Source organism: Protopterus annectens, chromosome 3.part1 (assembly GCF_019279795.1).
Source record: "Protopterus annectens isolate FY-2018-M chromosome 3.part1, PAN1.0, whole genome shotgun sequence".
In the NCBI taxonomy this organism is placed as follows: domain Eukaryota; kingdom Metazoa; phylum Chordata; order Ceratodontiformes; family Protopteridae; genus Protopterus; species Protopterus annectens.
The window spans coordinates 1,041,304,122-1,041,326,933 of NC_056732.1; the positions used below are offsets into that span (position 1 = coordinate 1,041,304,122).

Here is a 22,812-nt window from a genome sequence, read left to right on the forward strand (position 1 = left end):
TTATTAAAAAAGGGTGCTGAGGAGGAAGGGAAGTTTCTACATAGTTTGGAAGGGGGGGGGGGGGATGTTGACAAATCGGAGTTACTCCTGGAATCAGCTTTCCCTTGTCATCACACTTTTAAGCAACTCAGCTGCAAAAAGGCCAAAGAGAACTTCCTTACTTAAGGAAGCATTTAAAATTTCAATCTTAACATCTTCAGGAAGGGTTTGAAAATGAAGCCAAGTTAATTTTCTCAGTATTATACCCAGGGCAGCAGCTCTGGAAGGATCAGCAGCAGCATAAGCACACTTTAAATATGTTTAGTAACATGAGAAGCAGGTGTTACAGAAGCATTCAACATTTTTTTTACTCAGGAGAGGGAGGGTTAACCTTTAACTTCTGTATGCTCTCAAAAACAGAAGTAAAAACTTTAGTATATGAGCTTGATGGTTTAAAATCCTATATGTTAAACGACTAAACGAATACATTTTCTTCCACAATTTATCTATCCAGTCCTTATGTGAAATGGGACAGGCTGCAGTCAAGTACTTAGAAGAAGCAGTTTTGGATAAAGAAATCACTGCTAGGTCCATGGGTCTCAACTTGTCAACTCCAAAATGTCAATGTGGAGCACTTGCTAACAGCCTACTTACAACTTCAACAAGGAAGCTACCAGGATGGTTACAATTTGTTACTCTACACTTGCAAAACATTTTTGATAAAATAATGTGATTCAGTATTATTTACCATGGATATCAGTTAAAAAAATATCTTAACATTAAATGGGTGACCGAACCTTTCAATGTGGAACTGTGAGGAACATGAACTTTTTAAGAGACGAGATGAGGAATGTTCCTCATAACGAGGTACACTTGAGAGGTATAGCTGAGTCTGCTTTAGGATTATTAAACAAATGCTTACAGATCTGAGGTACCCTGTATAGTCAAATCTCCTAGGGACAAGAGGTTGACTGTCAGGTGAACTCAAAGTGGTGAGAAAAACATTCACTAAAGCAGGCAACACATAGGGGAGCAGCTACAGACTTAGGCATGTCCAACTGTATTAATTCATAATACATATTATATGTCAAAGGTATTTCATTCTTCTCCCCCTGAAAAACGTCTTTCATCTTAGAAAAGGTCTGAGAAAAGGAAAAATGTTCATGAGGGAAATGTGAAACCATACTTTCTTCAGAATCAGAATGTTCAGAATGATTAAAAAAATTCCTGACTTACAACATCCACACATAATGCTTGTTGTTCTGACTGAAGAAAAACCCTCAAAGAGTGAAATGCTTCTTTTCTAGCCTGCAAAGTTGTAAGGCTATGTAAAAGCACCAATGAGCTTCTTAGCAAAACACAGTAAATCTTTTTTGTTAATGGAAACAGAAACGGAGACTGGAAGGTATTCTCGCGATATGTTCACTTTTCTGGGGATTTCCCTGGAAAAAAACAGACCCTTAGAAGGCAAACTAATCACAGATGCAGGATTCCTATCCCAGTTAACTGAAGAACCTCCACTGTCCCCTTCCCCTGAGACCAACAAGAGTGATTCTTCCTTGCCCAGTAAGGGCATCCCTACAACCATAGAGGCATGTGGCTACTCCTCCACAGTCATTGGTGACTGCATCTACTACACTAAGAGGACCGGAGGAAAAAGATGGGCAGTCTGAGAAACAATGAGTAACCTCAACAACGTAACCCGCCAGCAGCTGTGGCACAACACAAGTTGGCCTGACATCCAAAGACTCCCTGGCAACTTTCTTCTCCTTGTGGACAAGAGAGGGTAAAACTGTGAAGACTAATGGTTGCTTTGTAGGTAAGCTGAGAAAGAGCCCTTGAAGTTGAACAGCAGAGCCTGGACAAGTATGTAACAGGCAAAGTAGAGAACAGGTGGTACCAAAGTAAATAATCCACTGACAACCGTCCAGAAAACTCAGCATCCTTTCCCAGCGCACAAATACACAAAGCCTAAGTAAACGTTTAGTCACAAAATAAAAATTTGCACACAAAATGCTCACATAAGCATTTCACACAATACTTCTTTAGATGCAAGGACAGTTCTAAATTAAATTTTTTTTTTAGCAAAACAGCATCTTACAGACAGGAAAAAAAACAAGGTTTTCTTTGAAAAAAAAAACATACAGTGGAAGGCTTTTGCAAACAGGGGAGTTGTCTGCTCAGTCTTGAAGGTTCACTTGCTTACCAACATGTCCAAGGGACATATTGAAGAAGCACTTTTGGTTGCAAAAAAAATCTGAGGTAATCTGCACTCCCAACTATCTTTAAATGGAGTTCCTCTACAGCTTGTGACAGTTGAGGAGTGTGGAAGGTACCTTTAAGCTTTTAAAAGCTGGCTGGTCATGAGAAATAAGACCTACACAGCTTAGACTATTGCAACAGTACTGTAAAATACCACTTCTTCTCAGTGTCAAAGCGAAGTGTACCCAAAGTTGATTACAGTAATGTTGCATTTTAGGGAGAAGCAAACCCCCTAAACCCCTGTGAAAAATACTTCTTTGTAAGAGGGTTGCTCAAATCAAGATACATTGGATTTTTTTTTAAATCTAAAGTCCACATGTGCAAATAAATTCTAATAAAGTACCCCAGGTACCAATATAAACCATTAAAGGACAATTTTCTTCCAAGGCTGAGCTCAGAAGCTGAAACTTCTTTATATAGCACTGTTAACAGAGGGAGGAGGAGTAATGTGCTGGTGGGGGCAGTCCATTTTTGTGGCCACAATGAATACTGGAGTTATGAATGGCAAACAGGTTAGGTGACCAGGCATAAATGTCCACAGCTGACATTCTTGGTGAATGGCAGGGATTCTGTTAGAATCATGCCTCACAGCTTGCAGTTGACTTCTAAGGAATGCCAACATGTATGACACTAGGGTTCCCCATAATGTATCAAACCATCTGCGGTCAGCAGCAGTGGTTGTTCCTGGCCAACACTCTGTTGTGACTATACTGGCGATGGAAGGCCTGAAAGGGTTAATCACACAAAATCGAGTACAGAGGGCAGGATGGGCTTAGGGAAGTCACACTGCTGAAAAAAATAAACAACCCCCAAACTGATCAATGTTCACTCATGTCAAAAAAATATCATACTGTGTACAACAAAAGGCAAAAACACATACATGTTTTTAGTGACTATATGTCTTCCCACAGGGACATAAACTTAAGCAAGGATAACGCAATGCTCTAATAGCATTATAATGACTACTACTTGAAATTATGAAAAATAGTAATATTTAACACTTAATAGAATAATTAAGTCAAATAACAGAAAAAATACTCCCACATAGAAAAGCCAAACTCATGACTTTAAAAACAACCAATGGAATGGATGCTGCTGTACTAAATGATGCAGAAAAACTGAAGTCATTAGATAATGCTGCTCGAGTTTCTTTCCACATCTGACGATGCTACTTCTGTCTCTTCAAAGGATTATTCTATTACTGAGGTTTTGTTTCCAAAAGAAGTTCTGCATTGCTGTATGCTAGCTGCCATGATTTTGAACATTTCACTAACTTTGTCAAGTCCTTTATGTCATTTGTCCCCAGTCAATACAATGATGCTTACCTGTGTTTTTAGGAAAAGACAGCTCTCCTCCCTGAGATTCTCCAATATTACTTGTAAAAGAATGAAAACATGATTCAGCACTTTTTTTGTACTACTACTACTACTACTCCTACTCTCTCTGATGTACCAATCTGGGACCCACTAAGAAAGTGTCATGCGTTCACTATCTTTCTGTCCTGTACAATGTGAAACACCTTGCTGAAATCCAAACAGGCAATGTCCACAGCCCACTTCATGTCCTCTACCCGCTAGTCAAGTATTTAATTAGAATTATCTAACATGACCGTCACACTGGTGATACCTGCTGCCTTGGGACTCTGTGCACCAATGACTTCCACACAATCTACAACAGTTAGCAGACTACCATTATTTTCCCCAACATACTACTTTCTCTCCAGCGCAAAGTAATTGTATCTGCACTCCACTACTCTGCAGAAAACATATCCCCTTCAATGAGATGCTAAAATGGATATTAAGGGGTGTCACCAGATGTATCCTTGACTCTCTACAAATTATGAGTACTTCCAATTTGACTCTCTACAAATTATGAGTACTTCCAAGTTCTATCACCTTACCTACATGTGAGACAGGATCATCCCCTTTACTATGGGAAGTTTGCTAGCTTGATCTGGTAAACCACTCACCTCTTCCTTCATGAATACTGAGCAGAAGTACTAATGCAGAACCTCTCCTTTTTCATGCTAGCCCCCCACATTTTATCTTACTTCTCAAATGAAACTTTTTTTTTTTTTTAACTGCTTGATTCTTTCCAGTTTACCAGCACTGGGTCTACCAGCCTCTTCTCCAGCCCCTGGACTATCTACATTCTAAGGCTGGGGCTGGCATGGAATCTAAAAGTGCCCTTGCAGAGGGTTGTCCCATTGACTACTTCTTCAAAGGGATTTTTTTCATTAATGACCTACCCCTACCTTTACCCGTTTTACTTCCAAGTGCTACTCACGTCTCCCTACAGGGAATGCCTAGATGAATGCCTGTACCTTCCAGCTGGTGCCTCAGAAATGCAAGCTGCTTACTGAACAAGGGTCGCCTGTGTCGTAGTTAGGGCTGTATCCCTCTACTCCACGAAATTGGCCTTTAATGAATATTACTTTGGTCTGGAAATGAGCTTTCTTAACTGACCTCCCAGTTTCTTTTGGCTTTAATCTACACTGCTTTGGCTCCTCTATTACTTCCTTACACTTCCCAGGTACTACAGAGTCATCATCCACCCTTATTATTCACTGATTACAAATCAGTAATGTTCCCTCCCTTTTGATTTTTGTATTTATTTTGCATAAATGTTTGCTGATTCAGTCATGTTAGTTTAGAAACTTCTGTTTTTCCATAATAGCTTTGCCACAGCTTCTTAGAACATTTTCTAACACTGTTAATATTTTGTCATTCTTTGTCCTAATGAAGTTCAGAATCCTCATTTTTGATGGCTTGAACACAGTAAAATGGTTAACTCTTCAAAGCTTTGCAAACAACTTGTGTGCAATGAATTAACAGTAAGAAACAATTCAGTAGACCAAACCTTCTAAACAGATATTTCCATCAGTGGCCTGAGAATACAGACAGAATCTCCTTACTATCTATTCTACACTGTTTTATGAGGTGTAATCAAGTGCTTATCTGATTCAACAACTATGATCAGTTAGTACAAAACAACTGTAATGATCATTACATATGGTTTATCTTGTCTCATGACTTACTGCTGGAAATTCAGATTACCTGTTTCTTTGGAAAGCTTTAATAAGCTTTGGTTCCCAAGGCAGAAGTTCATTCAGCAGCCTTCTCAGAGTACTGTGCAATTCCTTTACTGCTTTTCTGCGATTGTACCATTTTCCCTGAAGAAGAATGCATAATTATTGGCGCAGCTGAGACAGAAACACTTTAAAACTTTTTGTCCTGCACTGTTTGCAATCCATTTCAGAATTTGTGACTGCAAACTGGAATCATTTTTACTTAATACAAGTTCAACTTCCAGAGATAGTACTTGAGAATGATCTTACAAAGAACATTAAAATGAAGCACTATTTAAGGGAATTTGCCCTCCTAGCGCTGTAATGTGAGTTTTACTCTCCCACACCCCGTTCTTTATCATTAAATACCTTTGATGTTATACTTCCACTGGGAAAAGGGGCTCAATCTCATACACACTGTACAATGGTGAGATAAGCAAAATGTTTTCCCCAGAAGTCTAAACAAGCTAAAACACTGAAAATTTGACATGAACAATATAAGAAATGGCAGCAATGGATTCAAGGGTGCCAGGTAATGAGTTGATTCACCAAAATCATAAAAGCAAAAACACTGCCAACAACCTGAGGACAGAAAAACAATCTGAACTTTCAGATATGCATCCCTCCCCTAAATACCCTTGGGGGAAAAACAACACTCTATTGCTGTAAAACCTAAGAAAATACACAAACTCTGAAACCTACAGGGTTCCAAAACTCACCAATGCATTTTTTTACATTGAATATTACACTTCTGATCAATAAACAAATTCATTTTCTGCAGTCATGTAGCAATCTTCCGAACCAAAATACATTTCTCTTCTGTTCCTGTGGAACTATCAAAAATTATATCACAAACTATGGCATGCCTCCAATCACGCCTGTTGCTTCAGGACATTCCTTTCACAAATTGTGAGATGAGCTCATGCCACACAGATATGCTGGCTAGATATTCCAAAGACAAACACTACTACACATTTAGGGTCCCCAAGTCTCCCTAGCTGCCAATCCTGCAATCTGACCTACTTGCCACCAAATGGTGACTGTCTGTTAGCTCAGTACTTCTACTGACCCAAGTGTTTACAATGCATGCTCTTGGGTGTTATGACATAACTGCAAAGTCAATTATAGTACTTTGGTCCATAGTTTGATATGGACAATTAATGATCAGAATAGAAGTTCAACAAAAACACTAATGTTTGGAACAGGCAGAATGTTCTTCACCAATCACTCCCCCCACAAGTTTCTCTATTATTCATCACATAAGTCCTTTGAGGGCTACATTCTCCCATCTGTCATAAAAACTCAGGACAGGCAGCATTGTCTCTTAGTGTACGTCCTCCTGGGAAAGAGTGGTCAGCCATCATGATATGCAGAACTACAAGCCTTTGTGAAGGTACTTCAAGCAAAGGAAAAAACTGCACCACGGGGAAATCCCAGTCAACAGTCAAAACTGACTACTGAGTTGACAGTCACCCTGTTGACAAAGTTAGCTTGCATTGGAGGGAGCAAGACTACATGGCATTTGAGTGCGTTCGAAAAACTGCAAAGAATGTTCCTTTTCGTAGTCTTCTTCTGGGGCTTAATGGGTCTGACCGAAGAAAAGTATAAGGGTAGGAAGGGCATTATTAAGGTCCTTAAAACTCAAAATTTCTGACTAAGTCATCCGAAAAATTTACATACTTAAACAAATCTTTTCAAGCACCTGAAGAAGAAGCTCTGAAAGCAGTATCAGCACAATCATATACACTCTAAGTACGCTTAGAAACTTGAGAAAAGTTAGACACAATCTGAGTCACATAAAATCTACATTCAGGGGTCAGGAAAGAAGAAAAATTTTCCGAGTTTTTATCATACTTCAAAATGAACTTCCACACACAGCCCTGTTAATTCGGGATTCTGAAGGCTAATGTTGCAAAAGAAAAAAAAATTTCTTACTCTTGTCTGTCCAACCTCTTTCCCTCTTTATCTCCAGGAGATGGGTTGCAAGGTGCATTTTCACTTCTTGAGCTGTAGGAGTGATTGCAGTAGGATCAGGTTCATGATGAGAATAGAAAAATGTTTTGCAAATGAAACTCTGTTCAATTTATCTGTTTTTATAATAACTAATGGGAGAGAATCAGGAACACTGCAGGCAGCTTTTAATGTGCCCTCCAAAGCAGGCAAAATAGGAGGAACTGGTGCAGAGACAGGGATTTACTGTTTAAGTAAATTATAATATCTATCCATCTCTGTGGGACATCTGTCTGTTCCCAAGCAAATATGCCCCTGTCTACAAATAGTCCGAGAAAAGGAGACAGCTTCCATTGGTACTACTTCAGGCTCACTATCCACAGAATCAGAGTATTGGGCTATAGAATCTTGGGACGAATTAACCCCAACTCTGTCAATATCATAATTATCAGAAAATTCTTCTTCCTTAGAAAGAGGAGTAGCAGTATTAGAAGAAGGTGTATAGCACCCTGGATGACTGTAAAACGCCTGGCAAACAAGAACCATTTTTATTTTCTATATGATTAACTTTCTGTTTCTTTTCTCTCGGTATATCTCTAAGGGGTAAATGGCTGAGACACAGCGCATCATCACAAACAAAAGGTCTCTTTCCCTGGGCACAAACAGAAGATTCTCGTGAAGTACCTCTCATATCCAAATTTTACGGTTCTCCCAAGCCCAAGCATGGCAATGAAACAACTTCAATGGATGTGTGTGATCCCCAGTCTAAAGTGGCTGGCAAGGCTACACCACAGAGATTCAAGGAAACAGATAAGTGGTTTGAAGAACTGGCAGTGTTCACTGCAGTGTCATCTATCATTGTCTGAGGCATAGTAACAGCTTGCATGAGAATCACAGACTTGTGTTTCAAGTGCTTTTTCTATTTAGGTACCTTAGGACAAGGACCAGCATGACCAGGTTAAGTATTCATGCTAGGAAGAAGCCTGTTTGCCAGTAAGGTGTGCCTGAAGAAGTCTGTTGGATGTTAAATTGTCACTAGCAATCATAAACAATACATAGCACTTCCAATCCAATCAAATTTATCCCACAACAATATAAGAATTCCTTGTCAAAAAACAGAATTAAATAAATTAGCATAAAACCAAGTGAAAATAAGAAGCATTCACATATAATATGGAAAAATAATTTCCAACTTTGTAAAACAAGACACACACTTAAATATAGCTCTAGGGCACTAAATGACAGAAACATCCCTGGAGACACAGTAAAAGTAACTGAGGAACAATTACCGGAATACCTTAACACAAATCCAGTAATCTTAAAGTTAAAAGTGACACACCACTATTTTCCACAAAATAAATAAATAAATATAGATCTGTGTTGAAACTGTTGTCTCACTGTTCTGAGAGAATGATCGGCAAATATACAGAGCTGAGAATATTTTTTTGGTTTTAAAGTTTGTACTGTTAGTTGTTGCTTAGATCTCTGTTGAAACTGTTTTCCCCACCCCACCCCCATTTTCTGCTGTGTCTTCAGTTGGTATAGTAACAGCTGCATTCAAATTGCTGGAACCTGTGTTCTCAGAGACTGCCTTACAGATTATCTGCAATTATACAGAGATGAGTATTTTTTTTTGGTTATAGAGTTTGTTAATTGTTGCCTAGATCTATGTTGAAACTGTTGTCTTACTGTCCTGAGAGACTGATTGGCAACAATACAGAGCTGAGAATATTTTTTTGGTTTTAAAGTTTGTACTGTTAATTGTTGCTTAGATCTCTGTTGAAACTGTTTTGTCCCATCCACCCTCCCTATTTTTGGTTTGTAGTTTAAATTTGGTGGCTTTTGCAGTTGCCTGCCCCACTGTAGATTTGATCTGGGACAATCCCCCAGTCCCATCTCTTTACCACATTCTACCTAATAAACTCTTTCTGCACTTGCTTTTAGTCCTTTTTAATTTAATTGCATTTTTTAAACTGTGTTTGGTCTAATATTGCTGCATACTCAACTGTGCTAGCTTGCACTGCATGTGAATTGTTTTTTACTACCGTTTTTGCTACTTTTCTGTATTAAAAAACTGTAAGTTTCCTACCTTTCCTGTAACTAGTGTTCCAGATGCAGATTTGCTGTATCCAGGACTGTATGTAAGCTTCTGAGCCCCCCAAGCCTTTCTGTGTTGGAGGGAAGCCTTCTAGCTCATCAGTGAGAGTGGTAAGCACTAGGTAACCTGTCTGCCACATAAGGAGTGGTATTGGCCCAGAAATTGTAGTTTTTGGCCGTTTGGGCAATCTCTCTCAACTTTCTGATTTGAAAGCCTGCATTTGCACTTGTTTGTCCTGTAACTCGTCTAGTGCAGATACAGATTCTTAGTTTTAGCACTTAAATTTGCTTGTTCATGCTCAGCACTTGTTCAGAACTTGTAAGCACTAAATAAGCTACTAATTACTATAGCACTATCTTCCTCATTACCTAGAGGAAAAGAGTTTTTGTACTTACTTTTCTCACTTGCTTAGAGAAAAACAGCTCTTGTACTCACTTTCCTCACTTATCTAGAGGAAAATAGTTTTTTATTCAGGCATGTCAAAGGGTCAGCTACCAGTGTTTTCTCCTGTCTATCTGATAAATCTGGTCATCTTGAGGCAAAGTAGAAATTGCCTCATGTACACTGACAACCCTCTCCTCCTACCACCCAATACTACAACCTGTGAGAGATGCACTTATCTAGCCAAACTGGAGGTAAAGCTCTCTCTAACCAAGACTGAACTTGACAGTCATGAGGAGAAGGTAAACATTTGCACCACACCATAACAATCACATAGTCTCACTAAATCTACACCACCAAAATCCACACACAGTACCACAAAAACATTCACGGAGGCTCTCAATAATAATCAGTCTATGCAACAGAGACCTCCAAAGCAGAAACGCAAGTAACCTCCATCCCCCAACACAACCCAAATGACACACAGCCCACAGACTCAGTGTGCCACTCAACCACAGCCAATAAGGCAAAATAACATACCCAACACACTAGTCATAGGTGACTCTATAGTCAGGCACACTGATGTCCCACTCACCAGGCTAGACAAGGAGAAGGTTACTGTCAGTTGCCTGTCGGGTGCCAGGATCTGCCACATAACCCATGCACTCAGGTCACTCTACATCAAGTACAAATATGACTCTGTCATTGTCCACGTTGGTGTGAATGACCTGAGACGTACCTCCCTGGACTACATGAAAAGAGACATGGAACAGCTCTCCAATCTTGTAGCCCAGGCAGGTATGACCCTAGCCCTGAGTAGCATTCTGCCATTCGCCCAGAATGATACCGCAGTACAAGGACAAAATGATTGACTTCAACAATTGCTTAAGCTTCTGGTGTCATTCTAAGGGGATCCAGTATCTGTCTGCTTGGGATGACATGGTCGACAGACCACAATGCTTTGCCACAGATGGCTTGCACCTGTCGCCCCTGGGATTCCGGATACTGGCTAAGGCTCTTGCTGCCCCTATAGTGCCTTTTTTAGGCAGGGTTCAAATAACAAATTCACCACCATAACAGGAACAGGCAAACAAAAACTGAAGGTAATGCTGCTCAATGCTAGAAGTCTAAATCTCAAAATGCACTCACTTGAGGCACTCCTTAAAATGGAGAACATCGATATCTGTGCAGTAACTGAAACCTGGTTCAAGGCTCCAGAGAGCACTCCTGCAGTACCAAGCTATAACTCATACCACACTTTTCGGCCATGTAACCTGGACCGAAGCACCAAAGGCAGAGGTATGTCCATATTCATTAAGGATATTCACACCTCCAGGCTAGCTGCTCAGCATAATGCATCTGAGGTTATCCAAGTGTAACTAACTCTGGGCAAAACTGCAATCCAAATTGTAGCTTGCTACAGATCCCCCACCATGCCCCAGGATTCCCACTCCTCTTTTCTTGATGTACTGGAAAATATTAGGGTTCAACCAAACACCCTAATAATGGGCAAATTCAACTACCCCACCATTAACTGGGAAAACTACTCGTGTACCAACTCCTTAGCTCAATGCTTTCTGGAATTCATAAACTCCAATGCCCTAGATAGACTTATCCAAACCCCCACCAGTAGCAACAATATCCTAGACCTAGTCATTACCAACCTGAGTGACCGCTGTTCCACACCTGAAGTCAACTCCTCGTTGGTCCGATCCGACCATAAGCTTATCACCCTTGATATCCACATCCCGCCCCCACCCCAATTAAGGAAACCACAGTAAAAAATTTCTCCAAAGCCAACTTCATGCTTCTTAAGACAGAAGTGGTAAACTTCATGCCACCCATGCAGATGGACAATAAAGTTACAACTGCTGAATCCTACACAAATGCACTCTATAAGCAGTTTACACGAGTGCATGGATCGTGCTATCCCAAACAGAACCAAGATGCTATCCTCCAAAAAAAGGAAGCCAATCTGGTGGTCCCCTGCCATAAACAAACTGTACAACAGAAGGAAGAAACTGTTGCAAAAGAGAGTAAAATCCCATGAGTGGAGGAGCTCCCTGGTCAGCCTCGGTAAGAAGCTGAGATCCCTTATAAGATCCTTCAAAGCTAGCTAAGAAAACAAAATCGCCACTAAATCCAAGGACAACCAAAAAGCATTCTATAGCTATGTCAAGAATCTAGATGGCAACACCCAGATCTGCTCCGAGTTACAGCACAAAGGCACGAAAATTATAGAACCAACTGATATTGCCAACATCCTGGCAGATCGGTTCAGTGCTAACTTTACCCCCCTCTCACCCCCTAAAGGGCCCATATCTACACAGGAAGAATGCAGAGCCCCTGTAATCACAACTACTCAGGTAAAAGCTGCACTCTCTAAAGCCAAAAACACAGCATCCATGGGACCGGACAACATTCCAGGCTGCATTTTACATGAACTTCAGAATGAACTGGCTCCCCAGCACCATGTTCAATAATAGCCTCGCATCAGGCTTTGTGCCCACTAAATGGCGCACAGCAACAGTTATCCCACTCCACAAAGGGGGAGCCACCACTGATCCCGGGAACTATCGACCTATTAGCCTGACGAGCCTGATCTGCAAGGCCATGGAATGTATAGGTTCATAGGTGTGTACTAGGCTAATGGCCCTGGAGCCTTTATAAGCCTAGCCCATAGGATTACCCTGGCATCGTGCCACCCGACCTTAGTTCCCAGTGCCTCTGTCAAGTTGAGCCACTGGAGTGATCCCTGGGGTGAATTTTCTATTTCTCATCCACTCATCAAGACTTCTCTCTTGAAGAGGGCCAGTGAGGTGCTCTGACATGTATGGGAAGTCTATTCCATAGCATGGGCAGTCTCTGGGTTATGAACCTGTCCCTCCAGCACGTTCATCATCATGGAACTCATAAACAAAGACATTGGTAACTTCCAAACTCTGGATCCCACCCAGTTCGGATTTGTGAAAGGCAGATCATGCCTCTTGAACTGATCGACTTCTTTGAGGCAGTCACCAAAGCCTTGAATGAGGGTAAGGTAGTTCACACAGCCTATCTTGACCTTGCCAAGGCTTTCGACACCATCCCCCATTCTGGAATTATTGCTAAACTCACTAAACTAGTTACAAATCCCTACGTCACAGGATGGGTTGCCAACTGGCTCACTGCCAGAACCCACACTGTGAAAGTTGCAGACTCCAAATCTGACCTCAAGGAAATGATTAGTGGAGTGCCACAGGGTTACGTCCTGGGACCTCTCCTGTTTGGTATCTACTACTCTGAAGTACAGGCTAACACAGAAGGCCTCTGGCTGACGAAGTTCGCAGATGACTGCAAACTAGGAGCCATAGTCAAGTCCCCAAATGATGTGGACATGCTACAGAACGGCCTCACTGAGACAGATGCCTGGCCTCAAGCTCAATGCCAAAAAGTGCAGTGTCATTCCCTTTGGTAAAAATTCTGTACAAATGAATAACCACATAGGCAGCAATCTACATAACACAGAATGTGTGATAAGAGACCTTGGGACCCAGGTGGACAGTAGTCTCTCCTTTGATAGACACATCGCCACAGTAGTCAGGAAGTCCTTCTACGTGGCACACCTCATCATAAAAAGGGTTCTCATCCAGAAAAAAAGAGGTCATTGTTCCCCTCTACTCGTCACTCATTAGACCCATTATAGAGTACAATGCCCCTTTTGGAATGTACCTCACAAGACATCTACAGCAGCTGGAAAGGCCACAGAAGTACCTCACAAAGAGGATTACTGGCCTCAAACAAATGCCCTACACTGACCGCCTCAAAAAACTCCAGCTTTACTCCGTAGCATATCGCCTACTCTGGGGTGATCTCTGCCTAACGTATAAAGCTATGTCAAACCCAGAGCTGTTGGACATGCTACACCTAAAGAAATCCCAATCCCTCCAAGCTACACGCTCTAGGGACCTAAACCTTGTCACCACAATAAACAGGACATGCTGGAGGGATAGATTCCTCTCCCAGAGACTTCCTATACTCTGGAACAAGCTACCCATCTATGTCAAGCAAAGTTCTTCATTAGCACGCTTCAAGAAAAATCTTGATGAGTGGATGGGAAACAGGAAATACACCCCAGGGATCACTTCTGTCTCTCTGCTGGACAGTGGCACAGGAAAATAACTTTCTTGGGTGGTGTAAGCTATGGTACCTCGCTGGCTAGGCTTATGTAGGCCCTTGGGCCGATAGCCTAGTACCTACCTATGAACCACCAGTAAAAAAAAAAAAAAAATATTGCAAACATAATTCATATGTATGGAAGAAGTTCACAAAAGGGGTCTTCATAGGTGTGCATTAGACTAACAAATACTGGGCCTAGCAATGCATCCAAAATCTCTGACAAGTTCTCATACCCTTAGTACGTGTAATCAGGTACTTGGGAGATGAAACATTTACAAGCAGGGGCCTGGGAGATGGACAATTTACAGGCTGTCTAAGTCCATTAGAGACACAGGTGCCAAACCAGAAATGAATTTCCTGTTCCAAACACAATTGTCCAAGTTACATTTCATGAGGATGTGGAGCCTGTTCCACAGAAGGGGTAGATTCTGGGATACATACCTGTCTCTCCAGCAGGTCCTATTTACATTACAGGCGAGGTTTTTAAGACTTCTGAATGAGCATTTCTGGTACTGTTTGTTTTGCCGATATGCAGTGGGTCCATTAGAGCAGGGTCTGACAATACCCTGTATGCCAGGTATACATATCCCCTCAACAGTCTGTAGGAGATAGAACACAGGGATGGGGCTCGGAGGATGTCTGCATAGGACATGTTGTTTATACCAGGTACTCTTTTAGTGAGGGACCTCTGTGGATGATGAAACTGTTGGATGTGCCTGGTTAAGTACATGCCAAAGGGGACAAGTCTGATGAATGTCAAATACAGTGGAACAACAACCTCTTTGGAGGTATGTCTGACAGGAAGCTTTGGCTGACTACTGCAGTGGTCAAGACTCACAGATGCATCTGCACAAGATGGCAATACTAAGATTTTTAGTCACTCTCGTTGCTTTTATACTTCCCTTCAAAAGGGAAAAGCCTATAGAAACTCAAAGTAAATATGTGGGATGGGGGTAGAGCTGTAGGAAGCTGGCCGGGTGCTACATCCTTGGCAGGATACAGCCCACAGAGAACTGCAGCAGTAAGAAAGATGAACATCAGTAATTTGCAAGCTTGAGGTACTTTATAAAGTCTATCGGCCTTTTGGGGAGTTGAAGATTGACAGCAAGGGTTATGACAGGCAGCATTATATACATCCTCGAAGGCTGGTAAAATAGGAATTATGGATGTAGTGTGTGGTATATCCACTTGCAACATATCATAATATCTCCCCAGTTCAGGGGCAATATTCACTTTTTCCCACAAAAACCTCAATTCATCTAGGAAACAGTTTTTGAAAAAAAAAATTCCTGCAAGGGAGGAGGAGGAGAGGGGCCAATTTTCCTCAAAATCAGATATTTGGCCTTGGGAATCTCCAGAAGTCATTTTGCCTCTGTCAATGTCAGAGTCCTCTGACAAACTTCCTAAGGAATTTCTGTATTAATAATACACTCTGGTAAGGACTCGGGAGTTCCGAGATTAACAGCCTGCAATAACTTCTTTGTTAAGATAAAGAAATCATCTTTATGAACAGACACCATGTCTTCAGATGAGCAATGTCTAACGTTTTGTTTTTGCTTTGGCAGGAGACTAGGGGATGGTGGTACACCACCCTGGGAAGAGGTCTTTTCCCTGGGCTTCCAAGACCCAAAAAGATGTTTCTCCCATGTCCTAACTGGAACCGGATGTGGCTGACCCCTGTCCCATAGTGGCAGAAGGGGCTACACCACAGGAAAATGGAGTACTAAATGAGTAGTCTGAGGAGCAATGGTAAGCCGCTACAGTGTCAATCACTAACTGCAGAGTCACTGTCTGAGCCCATGGTGGTTGCAAGGGCACCTTACTGTGTTTTTTCTTCTATTAAGCTACGATGGGAAAATTAATCCAGATAATCAATGAAAGAGGCAACACCACGGCTGATTAGAAAATGTTTTCTACACCAAAAACACCAAATAGAACACAGTGAGCACTTTCACGTTGCAAAGAACGTTTCTTCAGACTTTGATAAAACAGTAATCATTCACTTGAATTAAATAACATCATTAACCCTGCATTTTCCAATCAAATGTTAAACAATCATGACATCACTAAATTAATTAAAACCATATTTAACTCTGTTTAAAACTTCCATCATACATACATACATAAATATCAAAATACATATTTAAGATATATACAATAAATACAACTAAACTGTATGTATAATATAATAATAACAACAATAAAACCTATCTCAATTATGACTAAAACCAGTGTGACAGCAGATAATCATAGTTCCTAATCAATATAGCAACATTATATGCCTAAGGAACATTGTATAGCTAAAAATCTCATATCTAACTTGGTCTGTCTATTAAAACTGAATATTAAAATGGCTAATGTACATAAGGACAGGCTGCTAAAAAAGGTTTAAGCATTATTTTGTCATTCAGACCATGTGCTTTGTGTGCTTGTAGTCCCTTTATCCATCTATTTTCCTGTTCTTCCGTACAGTTCTTAACATCTCCTAGTCTGTTTTCTTAACCAATTCTAATGCCCTAAACTTAAATTTATGTATCATGCCATGATTCATTACATGTCTGGCCAACACATTACCCTCATCTTCCTTATTTATAGCATATACGTGCTCTCTAATACATTCCCTGAGGGTTCTATTGGTCTTACCCATATAGAAAGATTTATATACCTGACACTGTGCCAAATACACCAAGTCCTTGGTCCTGCAATCAGCATAATACCTAAATATATACTCATGTCCAGTGTCTGGATGTATAAATGTATTATCCTCAGCCATGTATGCACATTGGTTACAATGTCTGCAGGAAAAAGTCCCTTGCCTGTGTGAATGTATCTCCATTTTTCTGTCTTCTTCATAACACAATAATCTTTTTAGTGATTTGGTATTCTTATAGGTGAAACTGAGCCTAGTCCCTACCAGTTCAGATATTCTATCGTCTGTGGTCAACAATTTCCAATTGTTGCCAATTACTTCCTTAATTTTCAAGTTATTATTTGACCACAAACGACAGGATATCTGAACTGGTGGGGACTAGGCCCAGTTTCACCTATAAGAATATCAAATCATAAAAAGATAGAGTCTTGTCCCTGGTTCTGATCAGTTGATGCTCAATGGTAGCAGTGAGGAGCCAGTTGTCTAGGTATGGAAACACCTGGAATCCTTGACATCTCGGGTGAGCCATTACCACTGCCATGCATTTGGTGACCACTCTGTGGGCTGTAGTGAGGCCAAAGGGCAGTGTTCGAAACTGAAAATGACTGGCTCTCAGCCGAAAGCGTAAGTGTCTTCTGGAGCGCCTGTCCATTTTGATGTGGTAGTACGCATCCTGAAGATCTATTCAGCCAATCCAATTGTCTTTCCTGATAAAGGGAAATATCGACTGCAGAGTGATCATTCAGAACTTCAATTTCTTTACGGACTTGTTTTAGTTTGCTGAGATTTAGAATTGATCTCCAGTCCCCTGTTTTCTTTGGAACTAAAAAGAATCGTGAGTAAGTTCCGGATCCTATTTGCTCTGTGGGGACTTCTTGGATGACTCTTTCACAGCAACGAGATGACCTCTGATGTTGCACGGTCTAGTTAAATGGGTGGCATGTCTGGAAGAGACCAGTTTACCGGGGGATCAGAAACAAAGGGAATCAGGTAACCTCTGGATATTATGGTTTGTACCCAACGATCTTGTGAAATGTTTAGCCAGGCGCTTGGGTACAGAGATAGACGACCCCCGACTAACTCCAGAGACGGACAGTCAGGCAACCCCTCAGGGGCGATGGAAGGGATGATCAGAGAAGGTTTCTCTATCTCCCTGGTGCCGCAAACCTCCTCTGCTGTGAGGATGGCGATGGCGTCTTCCATTATATCCTCCCCCTCTGCCCCTAGGGGAGGGTTGACCTTGTGCCTGAGGGAAACCTTTTTGGGATTTACGGAACCACATTTTCCCTCCTGTTTGACCCTTGGGACAGGGTCTAGAAGGAAGGGAGAAACAGACTCTGACAGCAGATAAGGTTTATCCTTCATGTTCGCACCTGGTCAAGGTCTCTTTCACCTGATGTCCAAAAAGAGATGAACCATCAAAGGGGACGTTGGTGAAGGAAAACTTAAAGGATTCCATGAAATTACAAAGACGCATTCAAGAATGTCTCCTAAGAGAGATTCCTGCTGTGGCTGCCCTACTCACTCCATCCGCTGCATAGGAAATCAGCCTCATGGAGGAGTTAGCTATCGATGCAAGGGTGGAGAGCTGCGCAGAAACCTTATCCGTGGATCCCGAAGCTACTGAACCCTGAAGGGTATCTCCCAACTCTTTCAAGAGATCCCTCTGAAATGGAGTGAAATGGATAAGGTAATTTCAGCGATCTCAAGGTAAATGCCGCTGAAGAGAAGGTATGCTTTCCATACAGTACAGTTGTGTACCTACCATAAATGTAGATGTTAAGAGTGTATTCACTGTTGCAGTCATTACACTTGGGTTATCCTGCTGGCAGGCTACCCGAAGTCGGCCTGAATTCCAAAGTCTAGGTCCGGTGCCGGTTGCTGTCGCCTCTTCCCTGACGTCAGTGCACCAGGAGTATAAAAGATGCAGCCAATGCCATTTTCTTCAGTTTTTCTTGCCCCAGATGTCAGGTGCCCCCAAACTGGTAGGCTGAAAATTATACCAATAAGTATGCATGCACAAAAATAACATTTCCTTCATCTACAAGCAAATACACCATATAGGTTGTATAGGATAGAGAAGTACAGATAAGTCCCAGCAAATAAAAGGGGGATGGTGGGTGGGTTACCTGGACTGCAACGGTGAATACACTCGAACATCTACATTTATGGTAGGTACACAACTGTACTATGTTCATCGTGTTTCACTGCCGCAGTCATTACACTTGGGTTGAATCCCAAAGCTGAGGTTGGGTGGCTGGGTCTAAATAGGATTAGGAGAGGTTATAAGGCCCTGCAGAACTGCAGTGGCAAAGCCTGCTCTGGACTTAAGAGTTTGAAAGAATGACTAGGTAATTCTATGAGAATTTTAAAATTTATTCAGAGGTTTTGGAACTTCAAAATTTGTAATATTAGTCAGGGATTTTAGCAGCACAGCTCCCTGCACGGAAGGTGCACAGAATTATGTATTCTGTGTTAAAACAATGATGAATTGGTCTTTCAAGTTTGCCTGACTGGGCTTAAAGGTAATCAGTCTTTGACAAAAGTGTACTACATTCTCAATGTAACTTGCACTTGAGCTTACTACAGAATGAGGCTGGGAATGCTCACAACAAGCAGATACTAGCCAAACTAATGGCAAAACAGCAGTACATTACTGCAGATGGCTAAACAGAAACCTTTGCACCTTCTCCCACAAGTAAGCCTTAACTGAAATTGTGGAAGAAAGTGGTATACAGTACACTTGTTTGGAAAGTCAGACAGCCCAGTCAATGCAGCAGGTGCTGGGAAGGAAAAAGAACAAACTCAGAAGAACAAGTCTAGATAGGCTGACATCAATCTCAGAACTAACTGGCATTAACTGGATAACTTGAGAAACTATGTAAAGTACCCAGCACCAACCCATGAACTTTATTAGTCTGCTCTGGCATCAGATGCAAGAAACAAAAATATGGGTGGCTGAAGGACCTGAAGACAAAACTGTTACTCAGTGATCACCAGTATCAGTGTAACAGAAGCAGCAGGCAGAACGGGCTGTGCTAGTTCACTACTCTTAAAATTTCCCAGCAAAATGCATTCCTGCAATGACAGAAGGAAATGAGATTTAATGATTTCTGCATTACAGTCTGCTTCAGTCTTTAAATGAGTACTCAACTGAAGATTTTTTCTCTCACTCTTTATGTCCTTATGTTTCTACTAGGACAGAGAAAACGGAATATCTGGTTGACTCTTTCCTACAGTCTGCAAAGTGATAAGACCCACAGTGGTCACCCACCTCCACCTTAATAGATATCTTAACAATATAGAGTGTCCAAGAGCTTTGCAATGTCCTCATCAGACTGGTTCACTGAAAGCCTTAGTGGAGGAGGCATATGACACAGGCAGAACAAATAGTCTAGAACCATCAGTATTTACACATCCTGCAAGGCATGTCTTACTCAAATAAGCAAAAATACGTACAAAAAAATCAGCAAATGAGTGACATGGGCAAACTCGTATGTTAAACACAGGACAGACATCAGAATGAAGTTGAACTAAGCAAATCTGTAAATTACACAGCTGCATCTCTCTCTTTCAATAAATACTGTGAAGAGCTGTATAGTATTTGTTATTATTTTCTCTCACATACACAAGCACAGCTTTGCTCTCCTTTGACTGCTTCTTCCTCTCAAAAGCTGTTACCTTATCCAGCGTCAGAACATGCTTGTCATCTAAACAATTTGCTTTTGTGAAGAGTTACTGCTTTTTACAGTTTTGATCGAAAGGAAGTAAAAGATTCAAGATTTCTTCACATAATGCAGAAATGAACACTTGTACAAAAGTATTGTGCTAGCAATATTTTCCAGTACAGATTCATTCTAAGATGCACTTTTCAGATTTTAAGTAAAGTGACTATTTGAAAAATCTTCAGCAGTTGATCCAATGAGTTTTTGTTTTTCTCTTACAGTGGTAAAGTTTAACATGCCTGGGAACAGCGATGAAAATCTTTGCAGGGAGTTCAGAGGACAAGGGAGAGAACCTTACAGACTGTGAACAACAGCTTATGTCTGTACAACTTGTGTATTTATCTTTTGATACTGCAAAATGGTCATAAAAAAATCAGAGACAGAATGCATTTACCTTCCGTTAGTGATCAAACTAGCTAGCAGTTAAAGAATGTTTTTCTTATTCCATCTGTTCAAATCTTTTATTTTGCATTTCTCTGAGACAGTATATACATTTGTTTAATTTTTCAAGCTGCATTACCTAGCTTCTTCAAGGATATAATTTCATTACTCAGCGTCAAAAGCTTGTGGCTATCCAATTAATGATGAACAGAAGGAAAAGTGCACAAAACTGGTGAATTATAACTGCTGGCATCCACTTTCTAGAGAAAGACTATGCTTAGCTGTAGCTTCAACACTAACAACACAGATGGTTTGTGTATCACGTTCATGTGACCCCCCCCCCCCCGGTGCGCTAGCCTGGTTAGGCTGATGTCAGCAAGTAAACAAAGAAAAGGGAATGAGTTGTGGCAATGCAATAGGTTGCTTTAGCTCCAGTGTGTGTGTGTGTGTGTGTGTGTGTGTGTGTGTGTGTGTGTGTGTGTGTGTGTGTGAACATAAAAGTTGTCTTAACCAATCTGCAGTTACTGTTGGCAAAATAACACTGAAATAAATAGTTCTGAGAGTAAGACGTGGGGATTACTATGAAGAAAGCCTTTATAACAAAGTGTGAAGCTTAATTAAGTATTGCTGGTCCTGGTTACAGCCCAAGACAGCAGGTGTTCATTGCCATACTCACTTAAGGCACTGTGTGCGCATCTGTATATGGCTCTCCATCACTTCACTGAAGGCAGCTTTGACTGAATTACAAATGGTCAAAATAAAACGATCTGAAAGTACATTTGCCTGAAAATCCATTACATCAAAACATGTAGTTTTTAGATGGCACCTCTGGTGTTGTTTTTGATCATGGGAGTTTTTATTAGAAGAATTTTAGTACATTGACAATGCCCATTGTCATGCTGCACCCCCACATTTGAAGATGTTTGAGTTTGTACACAAGCAATGATGCACTGTGTGCAGTGTTTTTTTTTTTTTCTCATTTGGTGTGTACTACAGTGAGGAAGAGCCTATTCCACAACTGTGTTCTCAAATAACAGATACCTCAATCACTTCTCCTATTTAATGTTCTTCACTGTGATAATTTCTTCTCAATGCTTTATATATATTTTATCTATGTATTTGTACATATATAAAAAAAAGAGACCACAATAAATCATTTCAAAATTTTTCCCACCCTTAATGTGACCTATAACCTGCACAATTCAATTGAAAAACAAATCTGTTTGGGGAAAAATATAAAAAATACAAAACCTACAACAAACTGGTTGCATAAGTGTGCACAGCATTAAACTAATACTTTGTTGAAGCACCTTTTGATTTAATTACAACATTCAGTCTTCTTGGGTAGGAGTCTATTTGCATGGCACATCTTGACTTGGCAATATTTGTCCACTCTTCCTTGCAAAAGTGCTCCAAATCTGTCAGATTGCAAGGGCATCTCTTGTGCACAGCCCTCTTCAGGTCACCCCACAGATTTTCTATTGGATTTAGGTCTGGGCTCTGGCTAGGCCATTCCAAAACTTTAATTTTCTTCTGGTGTAGCCATTCTTTTGTTGATTTGGATGTATGCTTGGTGTCATTGTCGTGTTGAAAGGTGAATATTTTCTTCATCTTCATCTTTCTAGCAGATGCCTGAAGGTTTTCGGCCAACAGTGACTGGTATTTGGAACTGTTCATAATTCCCTCCACCTTGACTAAAGCCCCAGTTACAGCTGAAGAAAAGCAATCCCAAATCATGATACTGCTACCACCATGCTTCACTGTGGGGATAGTGTTCTTTTGGTAATGAGAAGGTTGTTTTTGCACCAAAAGTACCTTTTTGGAATTGTGGACAAAAAGTTCAACCTTGGTCTCATCAGACCATAACACATTTTCCCACATGCTTTTGGGAGACAATGTATTGTTTTGCAAATTTTTGACAGGCCTGGATGTTTTTCTGTGTAAGAAAAGGCTTCTGTCTTGCAACCCTACCCCATAGTCCAGACATATGGAGAATATGGGAGATTGTTGTCACGTAGTACACAACCAGTACTTGTCAGAAATTCCTGCAGCTCCTTCAGTGCTGCTGTAGGTCTCTTGGCAGCCTCCCTGACCAGTTTTTGTCTTGTCTTTTCATCAATTTTGGAGGGATGTCCAGTTCTTTGCAACTCCACTGTTGTCC

General features: G+C 41.0%; 1 protein-coding gene across 1 annotated transcript in view; it reads right to left on the bottom strand.

Moving 5' to 3' along the window:
• Positions 1-22,812, bottom strand: part of KIAA2026 (KIAA2026 ortholog) — a 961,657-nt gene that overhangs the window by 356,720 nt on the left and 582,125 nt on the right. Inside the window, exon 7 of the mRNA XM_044067194.1 lies at positions 5,298-5,413. Within this exon, the coding sequence (XP_043923129.1) occupies positions 5,298-5,413 (116 nt within the window). The remainder of the gene's footprint in view (positions 1-5,297; positions 5,414-22,812) is intronic.